General features: G+C 40.3%; 1 protein-coding gene and 1 long non-coding RNA gene across 2 annotated transcripts in view; one reads left to right on the top strand and one right to left on the bottom strand.

Annotated features, from left to right (window-relative positions):
* Window positions 1-1,160: 1,160 nt before the first annotated feature.
* The window catches only part of NELL2 (neural EGFL like 2), a 136,448-nt gene continuing 117,307 nt past the window's right edge, over window positions 1,161-20,301 (bottom strand). The window contains exons 16-20 of the mRNA XM_026050258.1: window positions 18,193-18,333; window positions 8,597-8,790; window positions 7,433-7,609; window positions 4,996-5,220; window positions 1,161-1,893 (exon numbers count right to left, since the gene is read on the bottom strand). Of these exons, the coding sequence (XP_025906043.1) occupies window positions 1,843-1,893; window positions 4,996-5,220; window positions 7,433-7,609; window positions 8,597-8,790; window positions 18,193-18,333 (788 nt within the window). The 3' untranslated portion in view covers window positions 1,161-1,842. The remainder of the gene's footprint in view (window positions 1,894-4,995; window positions 5,221-7,432; window positions 7,610-8,596; window positions 8,791-18,192; window positions 18,334-20,301) is intronic.
* The window catches only part of LOC112956780, a 1,852-nt gene continuing 1,610 nt past the window's right edge, over window positions 20,060-20,301 (top strand). The window contains exon 1 of the long non-coding RNA XR_003251101.1: window positions 20,060-20,114. This is a non-coding gene — a long non-coding RNA (uncharacterized LOC112956780). The remainder of the gene's footprint in view (window positions 20,115-20,301) is intronic.

Here is a 20,301-nt window from a genome sequence, read left to right as displayed (position 1 = left end):
TTGTTATCTGTATTTATTGTTATCTGCATTATTTGCATTCACTGGCCAGGCATCTCTTGTATTTCTTGATCCAAAACAATGCAACGTTCAGTAAGACTGAATTATTGGTAAAAATTACCCATCATCAGATTCATGTGTTTGCATGATCCTTTGATCTCCTCCTGTATATGAAATATTGCAAAGTAGCTTCTGCTGGAAAGCAAAGATTCTGCATTGTGAAAAAACACATACACAGATTTCCCTTGTAACATAATACCATAAAGGGTCGATATTAACAGAAGTTTCGCCTGCTCAGATTGCTTGATGACCTATTAAACTGAAATGAAAAAATGACGAGGGAAAATGAGGCACCTGAGAAGACTACTAGTGCAGGATTTAAGAGAGTGCTGCCCATCTGGTGGTTTCCTCCTCTTGGGCTTTGCCTCCTTTGTTTGCAGCGTATCCCTGAACATCCATGCTCTGCAAGCCCTTGCTCTGCAGCTGCAGCTTTATACTGCATTCCCTTCCCAGAATAACATGGCTCCGTAGCTGCTTTTATTTATTGTCACAGCAGTACAGGGGTGAAAATAGGGTTGGCAAACCTAAGTGATCCCCCCTGATGCATGACTGCCTCTTTAGCAGCAAGTACCAGCAAGTACCAGCAGGATCCTCACGCACAGAGAGGTCCCACAGGCACAAGCCAAGCAACCTGCTGCAGAAGGACAGAGCCGAGGGCTGCAGCTGGAAGGAGCAGGCGCCTGAGCCCAGGGCACGACCCGGGGCGGATGCAGCCCCAGCCAAGGGCCTGTGCCCGCTCCAGGGAGCCCTGCCCAGTGCTCAGGCCCTGCTCTCCAGCTGTCCAAATCGTTTCATTCAATCCATTCAAATAATTTTGTTCAATCCACCGTAATGGCTCCCACATGGGAAGTTATTCACGTGCTCTCAGAGGAATGGCCAAGATATGAAATGATGGGCATCATGTGCTGGGCGGAACCCCCCGCATGTATAGGAGCTATAGGAGAGAGATACATTATCTACAAGGTAGAGCTGTCGAGCTGTGCTGATGAAGGAAGAACAATAACAATACAACAAGGACTTGTCTGGAAAGGAAAGGCAACGCAAAGAAACATAAGGTAAGAGAAATATTTATTTAAATTTGCACAATAACGAGCTTATACTGAACAAATTCAATCAAGAAATAATAGTAAGTGCAGTAAAACAAGGAAATATTGATGACTTTTCCCATCAGAAAACATTAAGAAGCCATGCCTGTGCATCACGGTTTTTGTTTTTGTGTTTTTATTTTTTACAATAACTTGTATCTTTTTTTTTTCAGAGCACATACTGTGCATAACACATCTTAGCCACTATGTTCTTTATTCCTGAAGGCCTCATCCTTGTACTCAAATGTCTGCTAATTTCTGCAGTGAGCAACCAAGCACATCTACGCAGATCCAAATATGACCAGGTAAAAATCTCTGCACCTGGTCAAGTGTTGGACCCTCAAGCTTAAAAAGACTTCCAGTTCATTTTTGATCTTGACATTGTTATGTACATCATTACAGTGTGTCATTTTACACTAACCTAATATTCTGCATAATGATTTCGGACATATAAATAGCCAGAAGTTGGGCCTGACCTCACACAAAGGTTTACACATCTGAGATTTTCTTGAGTCCCATGAGTTTCACTCTGACTCCTCACTGAGTTCATCACATTCCTGCACTTTAGATGGACAAAACCAACCTAATTTCAGTTTTGATTTTGTAAAATTTTTGGTCTAAAGATCTTTTTTTTTTTTTTTTTTCTGTGAAGGAATTTGTTTAACCAGAAACTGCTGCTTGTGAGAGCTGGTCGTTAGCGTCACAGTTCCTGAAGGCACTGTGGATCCACTGAGCAACAAACGTGGCCATTCTAAGGGAGGAGAGAATAAAAAATAATTAGTATAACCGAATAGAAATTCAATCAATTTAAGAAGATCTGTTAATTGTAAACACCCACTAAGCTTTAACATAGAGATTTCTAAAATAGAGACATGTGCAACTTTGATCTGATCCATGATATTGCCATCCTGCCCTTCCCACCCCGGGGAGGGATGTGGTGATTCCCCTCACGGTGCAGTTTGCCGTTGTGGGCACCACGAAGCTGCAGCCACGGAGCCCAAACAGGCTGGGATCCGTGAAGGACGCTGAGCTGCTGCAAAGGTGCCGGCTGCCTGCCCGCAGCACGCGCTGCGCTGCTCAACAGGGGCACTCCGGGCTTTATTGCTTTCCTTTAACTCAGACAGAAGAGACTGAGAGTTTTATTTAGCGCTAAGTGCTTCAAATTGTTACATCCAGGCAGTAACACTGGCAAAGGTTAATTCGCAGGGTTTGATAGTTCTGGGTTTGATTCTGCTAATTTGCAAGGTTCTGATAGACTTTTTTTTTTTTTTTTTTTGAGAATATTAGCAATTAAGGGAACAGATTGACTAAGATATGACTAAAAAAGATGGAGAAAATCTGTTTTCTACATTCCCACTACTTCTTTCCTCAGTCTGACTCTCTCAATGCAAATAAAATGTGTGCATTCTTTTTAAATTAATTCAAATACAGTTAGATGACTGAATTGCCAGGGCCGATTAAAGACCAAGGTCCGAATCACTCAGATGTTTTCTTTCACTCTTTTTGTGACAGGAGGTCGAGCAATCCTGCCGCTCACCTTCTTCACTTGTGATTTGAAATGGTTTTGTGGCTAAGGCAGCTGTAGCTGATGCCTGGCTTTCTGAATTCTTAAAGGATTTGTGTAAACCTATTTTGCTATAGCTTGGGTAGAGAGGCTTATCCCAGAGCCTTGACCTTCCATGTGACGCGCTGCAGAAAGAGGCACAGGACGAATGAGAGAACTACACGAACTGAGCACAGCATTAACCTGAGCTGGAGGGAGAGGGCTGCCTGCATGCAGAACTGAAATATTAGAATGCCATGGACAGGAACAGATATTGTATTTCTAAAAGAACACTGCTCTGTGAGGAGAGCTGAATAAGATTTGCTTGCTGAGGGACAAAGTGCTACATCTCCTCTGTTAAGCATCACTGCCCTGTTGTCTGTTTTGCACTGTGATATTCAAGAACCCATAATGTGGAACGCACAGCTACATACTGAAAATCCGATTTAAACAGCACAGTAACTTTTATCAAGGACTCGTGTTTGTGACTACCCACTGAAATAGCTAATTCCAGGCAGCTGGGACACTGACGTATAATAATGCAACGGTGTTTTTTATGGGTTCTTAGAGCAAATTCTTACCTGAGCTGTTTTAAATCTACGGAGTTTAGCAGAGTATCTGTTTCAATTGCACACAATCTCACAATGCAGCAAGAGATCTAGTAACCTCTGTATATGTTTACTCCGAATACCAATTAGTCCAGGCTTACAGTTCAATCTTTACTTAAGAGAAAAGGGCAAAGGGGAGCAGCAGACAGAAAAACATCAAGAAAACTGGTATAAAATAGATTTCTTCTGCAGCACCATTGATTAACAATATAACAGTGAAAAATACATTTTGAATGGCTGAATCTCCATGTGCTTTAGAGAAGAATCACACATAATTAGCCATTTTGCAGTGGGGAAACCAAGGTACAGAAACCACAGTGACTTGCCAAAGCACAATCAGGACTTTGGGGGGAAAAATACCAGGTCAGTGGGAAAATCACTTCTCCTTCACCCACTTGGTTGCAGCTCCCATTTCTTTAATTTTCTTCCCTCCAGAGTAACTCTGACCACTACAACTGGTGCCTGCCACCAGTTATGGCCCTCACTAACACAGGCTTGTGCACGCAGACCTCTCTCAACATCCTTTGGGCATCAGCTGGCTTTCTAACCATTGGCCACTGTGTCAGCTCATAGTTTTTCTCCTAACCACAGACCAACTCCGACATGAAGACAAATGTCCACACTTGATTCAGCTGATGCTCCTTGCTAGAAAAGGCCTGAGCTCCCAAGAGCCGTGACAAGGGCTGCTGTGCACAGCATCATGTCAGGCAGTCCACACAGCTTCTGAACAGCTTCTGCTGCAGGACCAACTACTGCCTTTCTCTCCCAGGAACAAGTAGTAAAATACACTATTTTTATGTGCACCTTTTTAAAATAATTTATGATAGAATGTATTAGAGTTTGGGAAGTTTCCTCCTTGGGAAGGACATAGGATAAAAATCAATTCAATGCTGAATTGCAGGAGGAGATACACATCCTTTGGATAAATCCTTCTGTCTCTCTCTCCATGGCTATGGTGGAATCACTCTTAGTCTGTTCTACTGGATTATAGAAAATATAATTCAATTTACTTAGAGGCTTATTTTGAATAGGAAAATCTTATTTTAACTTCTCTTGCATTTTTTAAAAGAAGAAGAGATGCTAGAATCCATGTAAGCCCATAGCTGTAATTTTTTTCTCCTCAAACTGAGTTCCTTTGGCTACAAAAATTATTAGATGCTCTAAACATTATGTTGATTTTATTATTAACTTCAAAGCAAGAAAACTATATACTCATGTAACTAGAAGCATACTACCTATGTAACTAATACATGAAGTATTAGATCATGACAATTCTGATGGAGCAAATCGATTAGTTCTATTAATTTTGTAGTATGACACACAGCACATTTTTTGCGGTCTCACCTTAGATACCTGTTTGTTACTGTGCACATTTGCAAGAAAGCATGGAGCTGTCCTGCAATCAAATTTGAAAGGAGCTATTCTCATGGAAAAAGCAAGCCCTGTAACTTGTTCCAAGCACATTGTGGCAGGGGCTGTTGTCCTGCTTCTGACCTGTTTGTGCATTAAAGCCATCACCAGTGCATGCAAGAATGAAGTTCACAAAACTGAACATTTTCTAAATATTTTGACTCTAACCTCCTCTGCTTTTAAAGCCAGTGTAGACACTGTCTATCTAGGGATCAGACTCAGGGCATTAACATTTATATGCCGCAGAACCAACCGGGCAGGAGACCCTGCAGCCCCGTGCCCTGCTCGTTACCTTGCACTGGCAAAGGGTGCACTCGGTGCCGTGTTTAATCCAGGAAGATCCAGTGAAGCGGACGACGTTGGTCTCGTCCAGGCAGGTTTTGGTGATGTCGTTACGGATGGTGTCCGCTTGGCAGGGGTCAGTGACACAGCGGGGGCAACACTCGTTCTCTGGGAGGACACTGAACTCACAATCCACCTCCGGACATGACAAGGGCCAACAATCAACTTCTCCTTGCTGTGAAAAATATGTTTCAGGAACAAGAGAAGATTATGAGTTACTGTTTTGATTTATGACTTGCTTTATTGTCTGTTTCTCTGAGTCAGCATTATCTTCCTTAGCCAACCTTTTTTTTTATCTGGTCCTATTCAAAAGCTAGTGCAGAGATCACTAATATTCACTGCCTGTGGGGAACAGCAAGTTGAGTGCTTTTTGCTGCATGCTATTCAGGAAAGGTATTAGATTTAACTTATGTCAATGCACCCTGCAACTGAACTAATTTTGAACTAAATGAATTCAGCAACTGAAAAGTAAGCTCCATGAAATACAGAATATGGATTTTTTCTTGTTAGTTCTACTTCTGCAAGTGGCAAAAGCTGCAACAGGACTATGTTTCAAAATTGCTTTGATGTCTCTTTCCTCTAGTTCTGATTTCTATTAAGATTGTTGATTTGGCATTAGAAGCCCTCATATGTTCAGCTCTGAAGGAGCTACTTTTTTCCCACTAAGGTTACAAGTCTATTGCTTGGAGCAGGAGTGTCAGCAATCAGCAACACAGTTTAACAGGGAATGAAAGTGAAAAGACCTCCACCCACTTACCACCCATTTTTGACAGTATGACCAGATTATCTGATTTCCTGTCTAAATCCTGCACTTTACATGATGGGTTCAATCAGAAATTGAGAAGGTCAAATGAGAGACCTGCAGTGAGCCAGAATATTCTTTGGGGAAGTTACTGCACTCCTGTAGACAAATCTTAACACGTCTAGTTATTCACTTCAGTTACTGGAAGCTGGGAGCAACTTGCATTCAATTCTGGACAAGGGCCAAATTTTTGCCTCTGTTGGTCAAAGAAAAGATTTCATAGAAGTCTTAGATTAACATTTGGTGGGAACAGAGCTATCTCTGACCTAAAAACTTATTCAGGTCATTTGAGCAGAGAATGAGCAGACAGGATTTATGAAGGAGGGAGTAAAGAAATAAAGCAACATTTGGCCCAGGAAAGAAATTTATTCACAAGAACTGTATCTAATTCTCTGAGCAATGGTGAGTTAAATTTCTCCAGAGTAAAAGGTGAGAAAGATCCCTGGGAATTTGCCATGGTACTGACTGTACTGTTCTTAGTGCAGAAAGTACTGTGAAGTTTCTATTTTATAAAAATTCTCATCTGGGTCAATTTTCCGCTTTTTTTCTTTGAATCATACGATGCTACGAATGAAAGTAATCTTAAAATCCGCCAATGATGTTGAACTTGCAATTTATTTCTTGAACTGAAGAGCACTATAAAAAGTAAACAAAAAGTTACCACCTAAAATATCGCTGTGATAACTGGAGGAAAGTAGACTTTAGTTACTGAAGCGGCATCTTGAATAAAGAAGAGACATCTATGGAAGTCTCAAGCTGTAGGTTCTTTTGTTTTGTTGTTTTGTTTTGAAGATATTTAATGAAGCACCTGGGAATCTTTTTCATTGGATTTTAGTCACGGTAACACTGAAAGTCAAGTTTGTCTACAGGAATTGGTCTCTGGCTCGTTTTCATGATGTTCTGACACAGGAAAGCTGCTAGATGGGCTAGGTTTTACCTCTGGAGATTAACCTGAGGTAAAAGCAATTCATTTTTATCTTAAGATTGTTTCTGTCATGGTAATTTCCTGATCTGCATCAGGCAGAAAAGGTTTTGTCTAGGATCTAAAATGCGTGCCTAGTAAAAAGATCACAAGCTTTTAAAAAACCTTCCTTTTTTCCAAACCTAATCTCACTGTTTTGAAGACTGTATCAAGTCTTATTAATTTTTATGTTACTGGAAATGTCTGAATGAATAGATTTTACACTGTCAAAACCTGAGAAATTATCAGCTGTAATAAAAATTTCCTATTTGTTTAGAATTTTCCTATAAAGCTTCACTTGTCTCTGAATTCCTGTGTTCTTGCACATACTCCGCATTCAAATTACCTGCACTCTGCTAAAACATGATCAAATGTTTATGATCAAATAATTTTGACTATGTCTATTGTGTCCAAGCACATTTTTGACTGGAACTCGATAATAATGACAAACATCCATTAAAACACACACACACACACACACACACACAACACACACACACACATTTTAATTATGTACCTACTCCAGGTGGAACTAAATGGATGCTAATGCACCAAAACACACACAGCAAAGTATCTCCCACCTTGTTTTCTTTGCGTCTTGTGTGCTGGCAGCAGAAGACTTACCAAGCAGCGACACTGCTGACAGTTCTGTATCCACGTGTCTCCGCTGTTGTAGGAAAGCTCTCCACTTTGGTGCAAGCACTGGCTGCTGAGCCGTGGGTCACACTCGGGGCAGCAAAACAGGTCAACGGTGGGATTCTCACAGTCGCAGACCATTCGCCGGCACATCACATAGCCACTCTGGTGATGCACAGAGACACAGAGACAAGGCAGAAATCTGCGTTACTCCAACTGCACACGTTCAAAACCCTGATTTGTAGGCGCTAGTCTAAGCCACTGGCAGATCAAGACATTTTCCACTATGTAGCTTCTTTAAAATACAATTTAATCAGAGGTAGAAGGCACAGTGCGCTCTGAGTAAGTACCATAAGTTCCCCTGCAGACTCATAGATCACTGCACATTTTCAGTGTCTTGTGGAAATGCTTCATTCACCTGGTCTTAAGGCAGGTCTTGTCTACGATGATAAAACCTAAGGGTATTTCTCTCAAGGTCAAATTTGAAAGGATTGAATTAACTCTCTGCTGTTCTCATATGGGTGCTATAGGTGAGTCTTGTTTTAAACTCCCAGATCAGTCCTGTCTTGTGCAGTTATTTACAAAAGGATGATGAATTGTAATCTGAAATTAAATTCATGCTAATGAAAATTGAGGCTCTGAAATGCTCAGTACTTGGTCACCTGTGTATAATGGCTCTCCATCCTGCATGGACTTCCTCTACATTTAGCTTGGGATTGGCATCCTGGAGCAGACATTTGAGAAAGTTAAGCTGAAATTACTCTTCAGCTATAGAATCCATCTATATTTATAGCCATCTGCTAGTGATAATGGGTTTGGTAACCAGTGCCAATATGTGTCTAGACAGACAGTATCCTTTGAGTGACAAAGTCTTGATTTCCACCAAGAAAACACAAGTTGGCATCTCTGCTAACAAAATCGTACTAGATCCTTCTCACAGAATTGTATAATAAACTTTCCAAGACAATTGTGTTTGTGAAGGCTGGAGAGAGGAGGCTCTCCCCAAAACACTCTATAGAGTAACACATGTATGTAGCACCAGCTGCATAGCAGAAAGGGCAGCTAAAACAGGAATTTCACTGGAATCATTATTGTCTTCTCTTCACCCCTACAACCATCTTGCAGAAACAGCTAATTTTCACCTTTACTGACCTGACACGAGCAGACAGAGCATCTGTCATTCTCCAGCACCCAAATCTGACCATTGTGTTTGATTTTGTCATCATGGATGCAGTCTCCTGTGCAGTTCTTGCCATGGGGACATCGACAGTCATAGCCACCATCCAAATTAAAGCAAACGGTGTCGTTGGCGCAGCTATGCCTTCCAGTTCCACATTCATCAATGTCTGCAAAAACAGCCACGCAAACCTTTTAGACCTCATTCAATTAACCAAAAGTGTCTTTCTGCAGCCGCTATAAATGCTTCTTCAGATTTCAGCTCAACATTAATTTGCGTTTCAGCACAGGAAGAAATAATTCCAAGTTCATAGAATAATTTTTCAAGTCATATTAACTTAAAAAAATAAAAACAACAAGAAATGTTTTCATGTATATTTTTTCTACACAAATGCTACTGAGCAAACTAGGTAGAATCAAAAGAGGAAATCACAAGAAACAAAGCATGAAAAATAATACTTAGCTCATGAAGCCCATTAGTTTGCAGTAAACTATATTCATAAGAGATGTTCAATTAACAAGAAAGGCACCAAAACTTCTTTTCAAAACCTTTTGCTGGCTCTGTCTAGCACATTAGAGTTCACCTGCTAAGAAGTTAACATGAAAGGTGATGTCTGGCCTTAAGCTCATTTAAGTAAGAACTGCCTCATCTATTAAGATATAGAAACTAGAATATTTTAACTAGTCAAGCTGCAGTGTTATAGTACTATAGGCTCTGTCTGTAGCATAGAGAATAAAGAACAAAATTAATGTCTCCAGTGAAAAAAAGTAGATGACTTCAAAACAATCTTATCTCAAAGAATTCAAGAGTGCCTTTAAAGACCCACTTCATCAATCTACACATGTAAGTATTTTGCAAGGACGAGCTAGCAGCATATACTCTGCCTTATACTTGAACAGCCCTCATTTAACTTTTCAGATATCTGACTGGAGAAAAGTTAGCTGGAAAAAGTTAGCTTTGAAAAGGCATGAGGTAAACAACAATATGTGACATAAATAAAAGGTGGAAGACACTACAAGAGTAAGTAGAGGCTAGGTCTGTGGCAAGTGTAAATAGAAGTAGCTCCACTGAGTTTAATTATAAATTCAATTTCATGACAGTCCAGCCCAAGCTCTTTAATTAGAGTTCATTAAAAAGTAACATTGTGGTATTTAACTATCCAACAGATCGATATGAGACAAAATAAGCAGTGAAGTCATGCACATATCTTTCACAATCGGCTTAAAAACTTAATACAACATTCAGTTTTGGTTTCAGCAATGGAATTGAAAGCTCCTTCCATTCAAGTTTGAAGGAAAATAACTCAATTCAAATCCATGTGGCTGCAGACCAAAAAAAAAAAAAAAAAAAAGTAAAAAAAGTAAACAGGTTGCTAACATAAATATGAATTGGGATGAAAAGCAGCATATAAATAATCAGCATTCTGCATATAGTTCAAATACTGTCTTCACTAAGGGTGGATTCATCTTAAAAAAAAAATGTATTGCAATATTACCAAGGCTTCTGTGAAGGATGAGAAAAGTATAAATTGAGAAGATCTGGATAGAAATGGATTGTTCATGTCTAAAACAACATTAGCAGGAAGGGACGGAACCAAAATCAAAATCAAAAATTCAGAATACTCCAGAGAAGACAAGGTGAGAGCTTTTGTTCTCCACATGGAAGAATATGTTCTCCCTCTACAAGAAAGGGGATGGTAAACAAAGTGGAAGACAATAAATAAAGTCTGACAAAAGGAATTTTTTTCAAACGATGCATAAACAATTTTTAACACTCACACCAAAAGACACTGTAGAGAGAAGAAAAAAATCTCACATCCAAAGATGCATAAAGCTGGCAAGAATATTCAGACCTGTACAGCTAATAGATCTTGGAAGAAAAATCGCACTTCTTGCACTAGGGTTTATGGTGACCTTGCTTACCAGCGAGACAATCCAGAAGGGGCAGATCCTCTCACATCTCCACACATTCTGCCTCATTATCCTCTGAATCATTTGGAGTTGTTGTAAGAGGACAACTGGGATTATGAATCTAATTCTGGGTGCCTGTTCACATGGGCCCAAGCAGCTGAAATGTCAGGGACACATTAATTGGGAAAACCCTTCCTTACCATAATGAAAAATGCTTAGTGGAAGAGACGACTGGGAGGCTGCTGAGGAATCTCCAGCCTTAGAGATGTTTAGACAAACATCTAAGAGGAAGGACTGAATGGTGCTGATCTGGGCAGAGCAGAGGGATGGAAGATCTACTCTCCTATTTGTTTTTATTTCTATTTTAACTCCACACTGAAAGTGATATAATCTAACAATTTAACAATCTATTTATTTATAAGTTACACAATTGCCAGAACAACAACAACAGCAGGACCCTCTTTATTAAGCCATATTTGATAAATAACTTTTAGGTACTTGTGTTCATTTCTTTAAAACACACTTTCTTACAAAGCTTTCACATATCTAGCATCATCAATGAGTAATATCTAATCTAACCAAACTGGCCACTCAATTCTAAACAACTCAGAATAACTCCATTATATGAGATACAAGATTCTGTAATAATTCTTCTGTAAATAAGAATAGCTTCCTTTAAACAAGTAGTAGTCACTATGAGCTGTAAGTCTGTTTTTGGTGCTTATGTACAAGTGCATTTGGTAACTTGCTCATGGGGAAAACATTGCTGGGGTATGTGTTCCAAGAGCATCCAGTAATGGCCAGTGCAGTGATACTGAAAATAATAGAGGATTTATCATTGACACCATGCTTGTTCTTCTTGCAGAAGCAATTCTGAAAAACCCCAACTTTAGTTCTTCAGTTGATTAATAAAATTGAATGTTCTGGATTGGGTAATTTATATATCCCAGGCCAAAGCAGAAGCCATTCAGGCCTTGATTCTAAGCTAATCGGAAACAGCCATGTGTTTATCACACAGCAAGAGAAACACCAGCTTACAAGCATTAAATTCTCAGTGGCATCTTTCACTCACAACAAACTGCTGTCATTATCTGCAAAAAACTTATGCACTGGTCATCCATGGCAGGCAAATTTCCCCCTAACTCTTTCCCCTGGATTTCCATGCAATGGTGAGTTATGCTAGTGACATTTTGTTGAGAGCTATAAACATCCCTCCAAACTCCCTACCTCTACAGACAGTGTTCCCTGGCCCTGCACCCAGCCTTACTGCTGAATACAATGGTGGGAGGATTACAGGCTGCATATTTCTAGCACACTGAGTCACAGAGGGTTATTATTATCACTCCCATATCATTTTTTTAAAAACATATCAATTCACTCTAGGCTATTTACAACACATTGCCTAGGAATCAAGCAGCTTGAGTGTTTTGATGTTAGAACATTGAGTCTCAAAAGACCTGAAGGTTTGCCTCAGAAAAGCAACCAAAATGTCTCTAGTGCTAAATTAAGGACCGATTCTTATTTATCTAATCCATATTAAAAACTGCAACATTTTTATTTGGCATATTTTAAAGGATTTTCCTTTTAACTCTATCATCCCAGAGTACAACTGTATTACAATGACAAAAGAGACCCAGGGATGCAAAAGTCGTGCTATATGTTAAAGAAAGGAGTTAGTTGTAGGCAAGTTATTTAATGCATCAATAGGAAAAATACAAGACTAATGGTATACAAAACAGTAATGGTAACTGAAACGACTAGCTCCATTTCTACAATTTAAGTGCAGCAAAGGCAGGTAATTCCATAAAAAAATGAATTTTCAACTGAACCACATAGACTGGGTTAGTGCTACAGCAGGATGCAACCCAAGACTACATTATAACAGATTTAATGACTGTTTCTTGGAGCATATAGTGAAAGAATCCCAAATGGAGAAGAATCCCAAGGGGAGAAAGTAACATCTGACTTGGCCCTGAGCAGGGTGTGGGCTCTAGTACAAACCACCACTGCTGAACAACCGGTCTGTACTGGTGACCAGCAACGACCACAACACATGCAAGTTCTGCATTCTTAAAGGCACTGAATAGGCTGCAGAAATTCACTGTGCTAGTGCTTAGTTTCAAAAGCAGAACCATGTTACAAGGAGGAAGCTTGTAAAAAATGAACGAGACTAGCGGCCAAAAGCATCAAATGCTTTCAGGTAGAAAGAAGACTGCTTAAGGACACTGTGTTATAGATCCGGAGTAAATGCACACTGCTAATTAAGAAATACTTTAAAAGAGGGCTCCAGATGATATAATGTACTTTTTTACTCAAAAACTTTTGATGAGCTCCCTTGCACAGTACATGTTCTTAAGGAAAATAATCTTCTGTGGAGTGAAGGGGGCATTCAGCTCATAGATCAGTAACTGGTTAATTAGTAAGTAATAAAAGGCAGCAATAAATGGTCAAGCTGTACAATGGACAGCTATCCCAAGGGAGTTCCACAAAAGTCTCTGCTTGAACATGTGCTGTTCAAACAGGTTGTTGACAATGAAGTACTAAAGATAAAAATTGTCCGTGAAGGTATAGAAATATTTTGTGATATTGATTGATGGAATAGGCAATAAAACGGCAGAGGAGATTCAAATCCAAGGCACGTGAGGCAATAGCATTCAAAAGACAAGTCACTCTCTCACATCTGTTTTGGAAAGAGATCTATGAGGTACTGTGGATAGCTGAAGAAAAGGTCAATTCAATACTCTGTGGGACAAATAAAACCAAAAACTCACAATATTTATAACTACAGATGAAAAAAACTCAATAACTTCGTTAGGAATGTGGACAAAACACAGCAAGAAAAACCTGTGCACCGTTACAGGTGGTGACAAAGAGCTCTGATATGACTGACCATAAGTTTCTACTTTTCCTCCTCTTAGAAGACATCCAGACTTACACTCATGATGTTCATATAAAGCCAGAAGGCACCTCCCCTAGACAAAGCTTCCTACCAGATGTGCTCTGGTGACAGTCAGGGGCCTCTGCATCTTTATTAGGAAGACACAGTTCACTAAGTGGGCTAGGTGGGCTGGGACAGTGGATGCTTCCTTTAGCCTGAAAGTACTGAAGTAACTGAGGTACCTCAGCTATGGGGAGTAGTGTTACCTCAGTAAGGTGGCAACTATGGGGATATCTGGACTATTTCTTGCTTAAGGCAAAACAGCAAGACATGCAACAGTTAGGGAGCCCAAAATCTTCCAGATGGAAAGATTGGTTTCTGTTCTTTTCTACTCCAAGCAATCTGTTGACTGAGGTTACCATTCTTCAAATAGCAGATGAATTGAGGAGTATTGTGTATTTGTGACTTGCCAAAAGCCACTTGTCAGAAATTAGGTGATAAGGAAGATGAAAAGCTGAGATGAGCTTTGGATGCGAGTGACACCCGTTGCACAGAAGTGTTGCTTCCTGATACACTAAATATGTTCAAATTGCCAAACCTTGCAGTGTGGCCACGTACCCTGTCCATGTCAGATGAGAAACTCTCTCATCCCTGGAATGCAGACCTACTGCCTACAGCAGGCCAAGCAGCATGCCTCCTGCCTACACTCCAGAATAGTCAAATACTGATTTATTTCCATAAAAGTCATTTACCTCCTGTCTGGTGATGTGTGTGTTGTGTTCCCACACCTAATACTGAAGCTTTAAATAGGTTTGTTTGCGAAGGATGGACTGTCGAAGATCTAAATGTAGAGTTATGAATTGACAGTGGTTTTAAACAAGGGAAATCTCATGAACATGCTAGTCCACTCAATGTACTATGCTATAAAATCAGACATCCTGATGGTAAGCAGTTCCTCTGCCTTCCAGATCCACAGACATGAATGCCGAAGTGGCCGTTTTTGACTTTGTTCTTTCAGTGAGGCTGGGGAACATGCTGGGGTCTCTAATTAGCCTCCATCACTCATTATTCTGGGTTATGGAAAAAAACTGTTCAAGGAGAGCCCTACCCCTCTGTCTGGGATCCTCTTTTTGAATTAGCTTGGGTATTTTGGATTGATGTTTTCCAATGCTTTCATTTGCAGCTGTCTCATCTAAAGAATTTGATACCTGCTGAGCGTGAGGATATTTTGCTCCCATCCTATATATCAACAACAGCTGGTATCTGTCAGATGCTTCTGGTAAGTCCAAAGGGGCTTCAATTAATTAGGTGAGCTATTCTTCTGACACAGAAGTGTGCAAGATGTCCAGCAACTGATGAGGTACGTCCTGCACTATTTCTGGTATGAACTAATACAGCCTCTCTCTTCAACCCATTTTAGGAGCTTTTCAGACATTGCAGGGGACAGATTCAAAGGAACCAGCATCTTGCAGAGAACTGAAGAGCAAACTGGGCCTAAATATTCATATTTTAGGATTTTGCCCTCAGAGGTTCCAGTTTTTGAATACAATGAAGCTTGAGGCTGCAAAATCTATTATCTCAGCTTACTCTCTTTATGAAATAGTAGGTGAGAGACAAGCTTTAGAGCACCAGTATGACTGTGTAAAGAAAAGCTGCAGGGGGCTGAAGAGGAAGGTAATACACCGTGCTGAATGCAAATGTCTACTTGCATCTCTATAAAATTTGAGACTTTCCAAACCCATGAAATCTACAGAGGCAAAGCAGCAGACCTTTCACCACTTTTCTGGCAATAGGATGATGCATAACATCATTCTGCTTCCAAGGGAGAAGCAGCGAGCTCTGGTGTAAGCCCTGCAGCTGCATTTCACAACATTTCTCCTGGTCACTGCTACTGACACTACAGATCTGCCAAGGAGCATAATGTGAAGCAAAACTAATAGCAAGGGAATCTCTAAATCTTCGACCACTTGTAGGTACCAACTGAAATAAGATTATAAGCTGCACTAGTGCAAGTGCATTATTCTTCATATTCACCAGGGCAGCACTAGTCTAAATACCCGATATTCTCAGTCGTGCCAAAGCAGCAGCAGTAACCAAGGTCAGTGCATGTGTAAAGCAGCCGATGAGCAGCTTATTTCATTATCGAGCATGGATAGAGTCTGATGCTACCAAGGAATCCTAGTGGGACCACTTCCTGCAAAAGGGGCAGGGGGCAACTTGGTTCTCCTGTTAAAAGGTTTTTAAAGAAATGCTCATTTGTCTGTGTGATCTTAATAAGGGTGTTTCCACCTGTATCTTTTAAAAATGGAGGCTTTGCTGAGGGAGACAAAGGAGGTGACTGCCACTGATCTCAAAAGTGCTCTCTGTGGTGCTACAGACACATATTCCAGGGACACTGACAGACCCAGATTTGAGGCAGACTCAGTAGAGCAACCAAGAAAGAAAACACTTTTACTCAGACATGAAAAACTGAGATTTGAGATTAATATAGCCTGGAAGTTGCTACCCCATTGCAGTAACTGAAGGGCCACCCACCACCATCTCCAGCTAATCACCTCTTACCTAGGGGACACTGAAGAAGTGGCCAAATTGTCTTTAAATCCAGCAGGGGAATTTTGCACAGTGGAAAGACCAGCCACTGGAGAAAAGGACTGCTTTGCAGCCTGTGTTCTGGCACTGAAAGCTCAGCTGCAATAGATTTGAAGCTGTCTCTTCATATCTTTTTTTCAGATTTTATTTTCTGATCCAGATGCAATGTCACAGGCTTCAATCCAATAAAAAGTGATATAGTAAGACACCAATAAAATATCTAACCTTCTTCCTATCTCAAGCTGTATCACTACATACTCCAAAATTTAGAGCTGCAATCAATCAGACTGAAACTTTTCCATCATTAGTGACTTGAAGATAGTTTCCTGGTATCTATGAACGAATTCTAATCACTTGTTGGCCTCTGTGTATATCTTTTAAAGAGCTGCCAATGCCTTGTGGAAAAGGTCAAGATATACTATTAATTGCCACTTCTGCATACATGTAACAGTCTTTTTCCTTAGCTTTTCAGTTGCCTAGAAGTTGTTGCTTCATTTTGCATGTTTGCACACATCCTAGCAACAGATATGCTGCTGGAAGTTTCATTTTGAGTGACAGATCATGTATCTCTTAAGATGGCAAGTGCCAAATCACTGTCTTAAACCCACAAGGCAAATGGGATTTTGAAGTTGAAGATAAATCTTGGGGTAGGTGTTGAGAAGTATCTCCACAAAAGCCTGGCTACAGTATTACTTGTGCCTAAAGAGTGAAAGAAGGGTGACCTTACAATCAGGGGAACCACAACTTCTTGAGAAGTCTTTGCACCTTCCTGCAATAACACCTGGCCAGCCAACACTGACATTTAGCTCGTTCTTGCCACTGAAAGTTGGACTTATGAAAGCAGTCGCTGATTCAAGTTGCTGGTTCCTCCTGGGAACACAGGCTTTCAGCTGTGGTGAAAACGTGTTGAAATAAAGCATTGGTGATGGGGATCCTGCAAAGGTCATTCGTGCTCTCAGTAGGGAACAGTCTGTGTGTCTGCCTTACTAAAATTAATTCAACGCCTTCCCTTTGGGACTGATACTGCCCACCAGTGTGAATTTAAACAGCAAGGTGGGGAGGCTTACACTGTGTGAGCACATTTAAATATTCAGAGGAAGAAGAAAGAAAGACTACTAATTTTGCCCTAACTAGTCCATGATAAAAAAAGACACAGTTGATCTCCTTTTATTTAGAGTAGCAGTGCGTAAAATCTTAAAAGCAGGCAAATTGCATCTGAAAATAACTCTGTACTTACGAAGTGGCTGCTCCTTCTCATGTCATTCATAAAACAAAGAAAACCTTCAAGTTTCCTTGTCCCTGTCACACTCCCATCCCCTGAACCCCTGCCAGGTCACAGAGCTTCCCAGCTCTAGGGTTATTCTGCAGCTTTCTAAAAGTGGTTGGTCTAGGTACAGGAAAAGACTCGGGTGAGTGTGGGTAGGGCTGTGCGAGCTGCATAATGATCCTCTGCAATGGCAAAGATCTGCAACACAGCCCATTTCAGCACACAAGAAATGAAGGAGAGAAACAGGGGTCTGGATTGAGGCCCACTTCCACATGTAAAGAATCTGACCTATGCCCAGGTGACTGTGGAGTGACAGATTGCAGTGCAGGCTATGAGCCCCCAGTAAATGCGAGGTCACCTGCATTAGTTTAGCCTTCAGCACAAACTGCAGATCAAATGATTACCTCCTATCACGCTGTAATTTGATCTTGTATCGAAGCTTTCCTTTGCAGCTATCTAGCAAATAAAAGCCAGCCTTCAGAGAAAATTAAACAACCTTTGCTCCCTTTTGGGGAGAAAGAGGGGGGAAAAAAAAATCCTTGGCTTTTCTATTTTAGGACTTCAGTTGCACAAAGAGCATGGGAGGAGATTGATCAGCATATGATTTCCTTTTCCCAGTTCTTTATGCAAGGGCCACGCTCAGAAGGCAGGGTCAGAGAGATTCTGATTTAAGCACTGGCTTATATACTGGCTTTACTTATTATCTTTAGCAAATCACTGCATCTTCCAGTGGGTCAGTGCTCACCTATAAATTAGGAATAGTTTTATTTTCCCTTTTTTTTGATCTCCCATTTACTGCTTATTTAAACCGTGATTTATTTAGGTCAAAGTTTAACTTTCCCTGACATGGTGCCGGCTAGCAACTAGAAATGGCAGCTGCTCCTGTGATGCAAGCAGCACCATCACCCGTGTGTTGTGGACACCGACCTTCACAAGACTCTCCGCTGGGTGAGAACATCCCATTGTCGTGGTAGCCGTCTCTGCACTCGCAGTGGTACCAGCCAGGCAGGTTAATGCAGTTAGCACGGCTGTCACACTGAACAAAGCCATCCGAGCACTCGTCAATGTCTGGTTCGGAAGAACAAAAAGAGAAAAGAAAAAGAAATTTCACTTAGAGGAAAGTATTACATTCACCCAGCTGGAAGAAGTAAGTCTGTAGTATTCCCCAGTTTCAGAGAATTATTTTAATTACTAACACTTGGATTTCCAAAAAGTTGTGGTAAATTTTGGTATCTTTCCATAGAAGATCTTAGCTGACCTGGCTGATAGGGGAGGTTTTGTTAATCCTATTTATAGGATATTAGCAATTATTAGCAATTATTAGCAATTTTTGTCATTTTGTCATAATACATGTTAGATTATCTATTTACTGTGCCACAGATCATCTGATATCTATGTATCTGTGTTATCTGCCTACAGTATAAAAAGGCTTTAGGCTGTTTCCAGAGGTTAACCCATTGATGAGCACAGGCTGCCTGATAAACCAAGACTGTTTCTGGGTGTGTATCAAAACAATGTGTCTTTATTCTAATACTGATTTTTGCTCTTGGTGACACTGATTTTAGGTTAGTAGAAATTCCCTGTCTTGTGGCACTCCTGTTGTCCTACACCAGTGCCTCAGCAGCCAATTATGCCGAGAATCAGGCTCTCCTCTTACTATCAGAAAGAATTGTCAGGATTCCAAGCACAGATTCTCATAACCTAAAGGTTTCCTTCAGAAAGAAGAAGCTCTAAAAAAAAAGCCCTTTTTTTGGAGTTTGAATATTGAATTAACTCTCACACTTTCATAAGCCCTTTCCGGTCATGCCAGGAATCAACCAGGAATCTTTAGAATTGAATATTAAAATAACAATTTAAGACTCAAATTGTTAAAAGTACATTGGACATTGATCTAGCATCTTCTGGGATGCAGGTACAACGAAAAGACATGAAATGACCATTGCAATTATATATATAAATACATCAGAATTCTGCTCATAGTGGCTGTTAGCTCCCATTTATGTCAGCTGCTATTTTCATAGGAGAAAGTGTACACTGGCTGCAAAAATCAATTGGAAACCACAATTCTTTCTTCTGAGAATATTAGTGTGCAGGTAGAGCATACAGATAGGCTCACTCAAGTCTCCTATGATATTTGCTCAAAATCAGACTTTTAAGGGAAAATGAGGCCTTTTCACCCATCCAAAATGCTTCATCTCATGTTTGCAGGTAAAATGATCAGTAACCATTTGGGAGACAGCTGCATACACTGTAAGGCATTTTTTCAATCATCTGCATTTGTTTTCAAGTTCTGTTTTTCTTACAGACTGTGGGAGGTAATCTGTTCTGGGGTATTTTATTTACAAGCCAGTTGGTCTCTGATCCTTCATTTTATATTACAAGACAGACACAGTCATCTTAAAATGACCAGACATCTCATCACTGTATTGGGTTTTAAAAGCCTTATAGTTATTTGAAGTAAATTCCTAAGAAATTTTCATTACAGGGTCTCAGCTCCATTTTCTGTCAATAGTCTCTTTGTCTAGATGATCCTAGTTTAAATTATCAGTATTTATCATGATAAAATTAACAGTACTCTTGTTGAATACTGCACCAAACAGATACATTTTTACCTCTTTGTGCATCAGGAATTAATTAATAGCTAATGACTGGCTTAAAATACAGAATTTTCAACTCGACTAATGCAGGACTAGGAACTGTGAAACCCTTACAGCCTCAGTGTGTGCATCTCTAGCTCAGTATAAACTTGGCCTTTTTCTTGTGAGCAGGCAGGAGCCTGGGGAACTTACAGAAGTGCTTGAGAGATCAGAGGGAGATCAATGAAAATTATGTTGCTGGAGTGAGAAAAGGTTGGTTTGCAGTCTAAACCTTACCTACTAGTTTTCATGTAAATACACATAGATTGTTATGTATATAAATAGAAAAAAAAAAAAAAAAAAAAGGAAGGGAAGGAGAGAGAAGGGAAGGAGAGGGAAGGGAAGGGAAGGGAAGGAGAGAGAAGGGAAGGAGAGGGAAGGGAAGGGAAGGGAAGGAGAG

Source organism: Nothoprocta perdicaria, unplaced genomic scaffold (assembly GCF_003342845.1).
Source record: "Nothoprocta perdicaria isolate Ctin4 unplaced genomic scaffold, notPer1 scaffold_67, whole genome shotgun sequence".
NCBI lineage: Eukaryota > Metazoa > Chordata > Aves > Tinamiformes > Tinamidae > Nothoprocta > Nothoprocta perdicaria.
The sequence above is the reverse complement of the archived record's forward strand: the minus strand, read 5'-3'. Positions and strand labels throughout refer to the sequence as shown.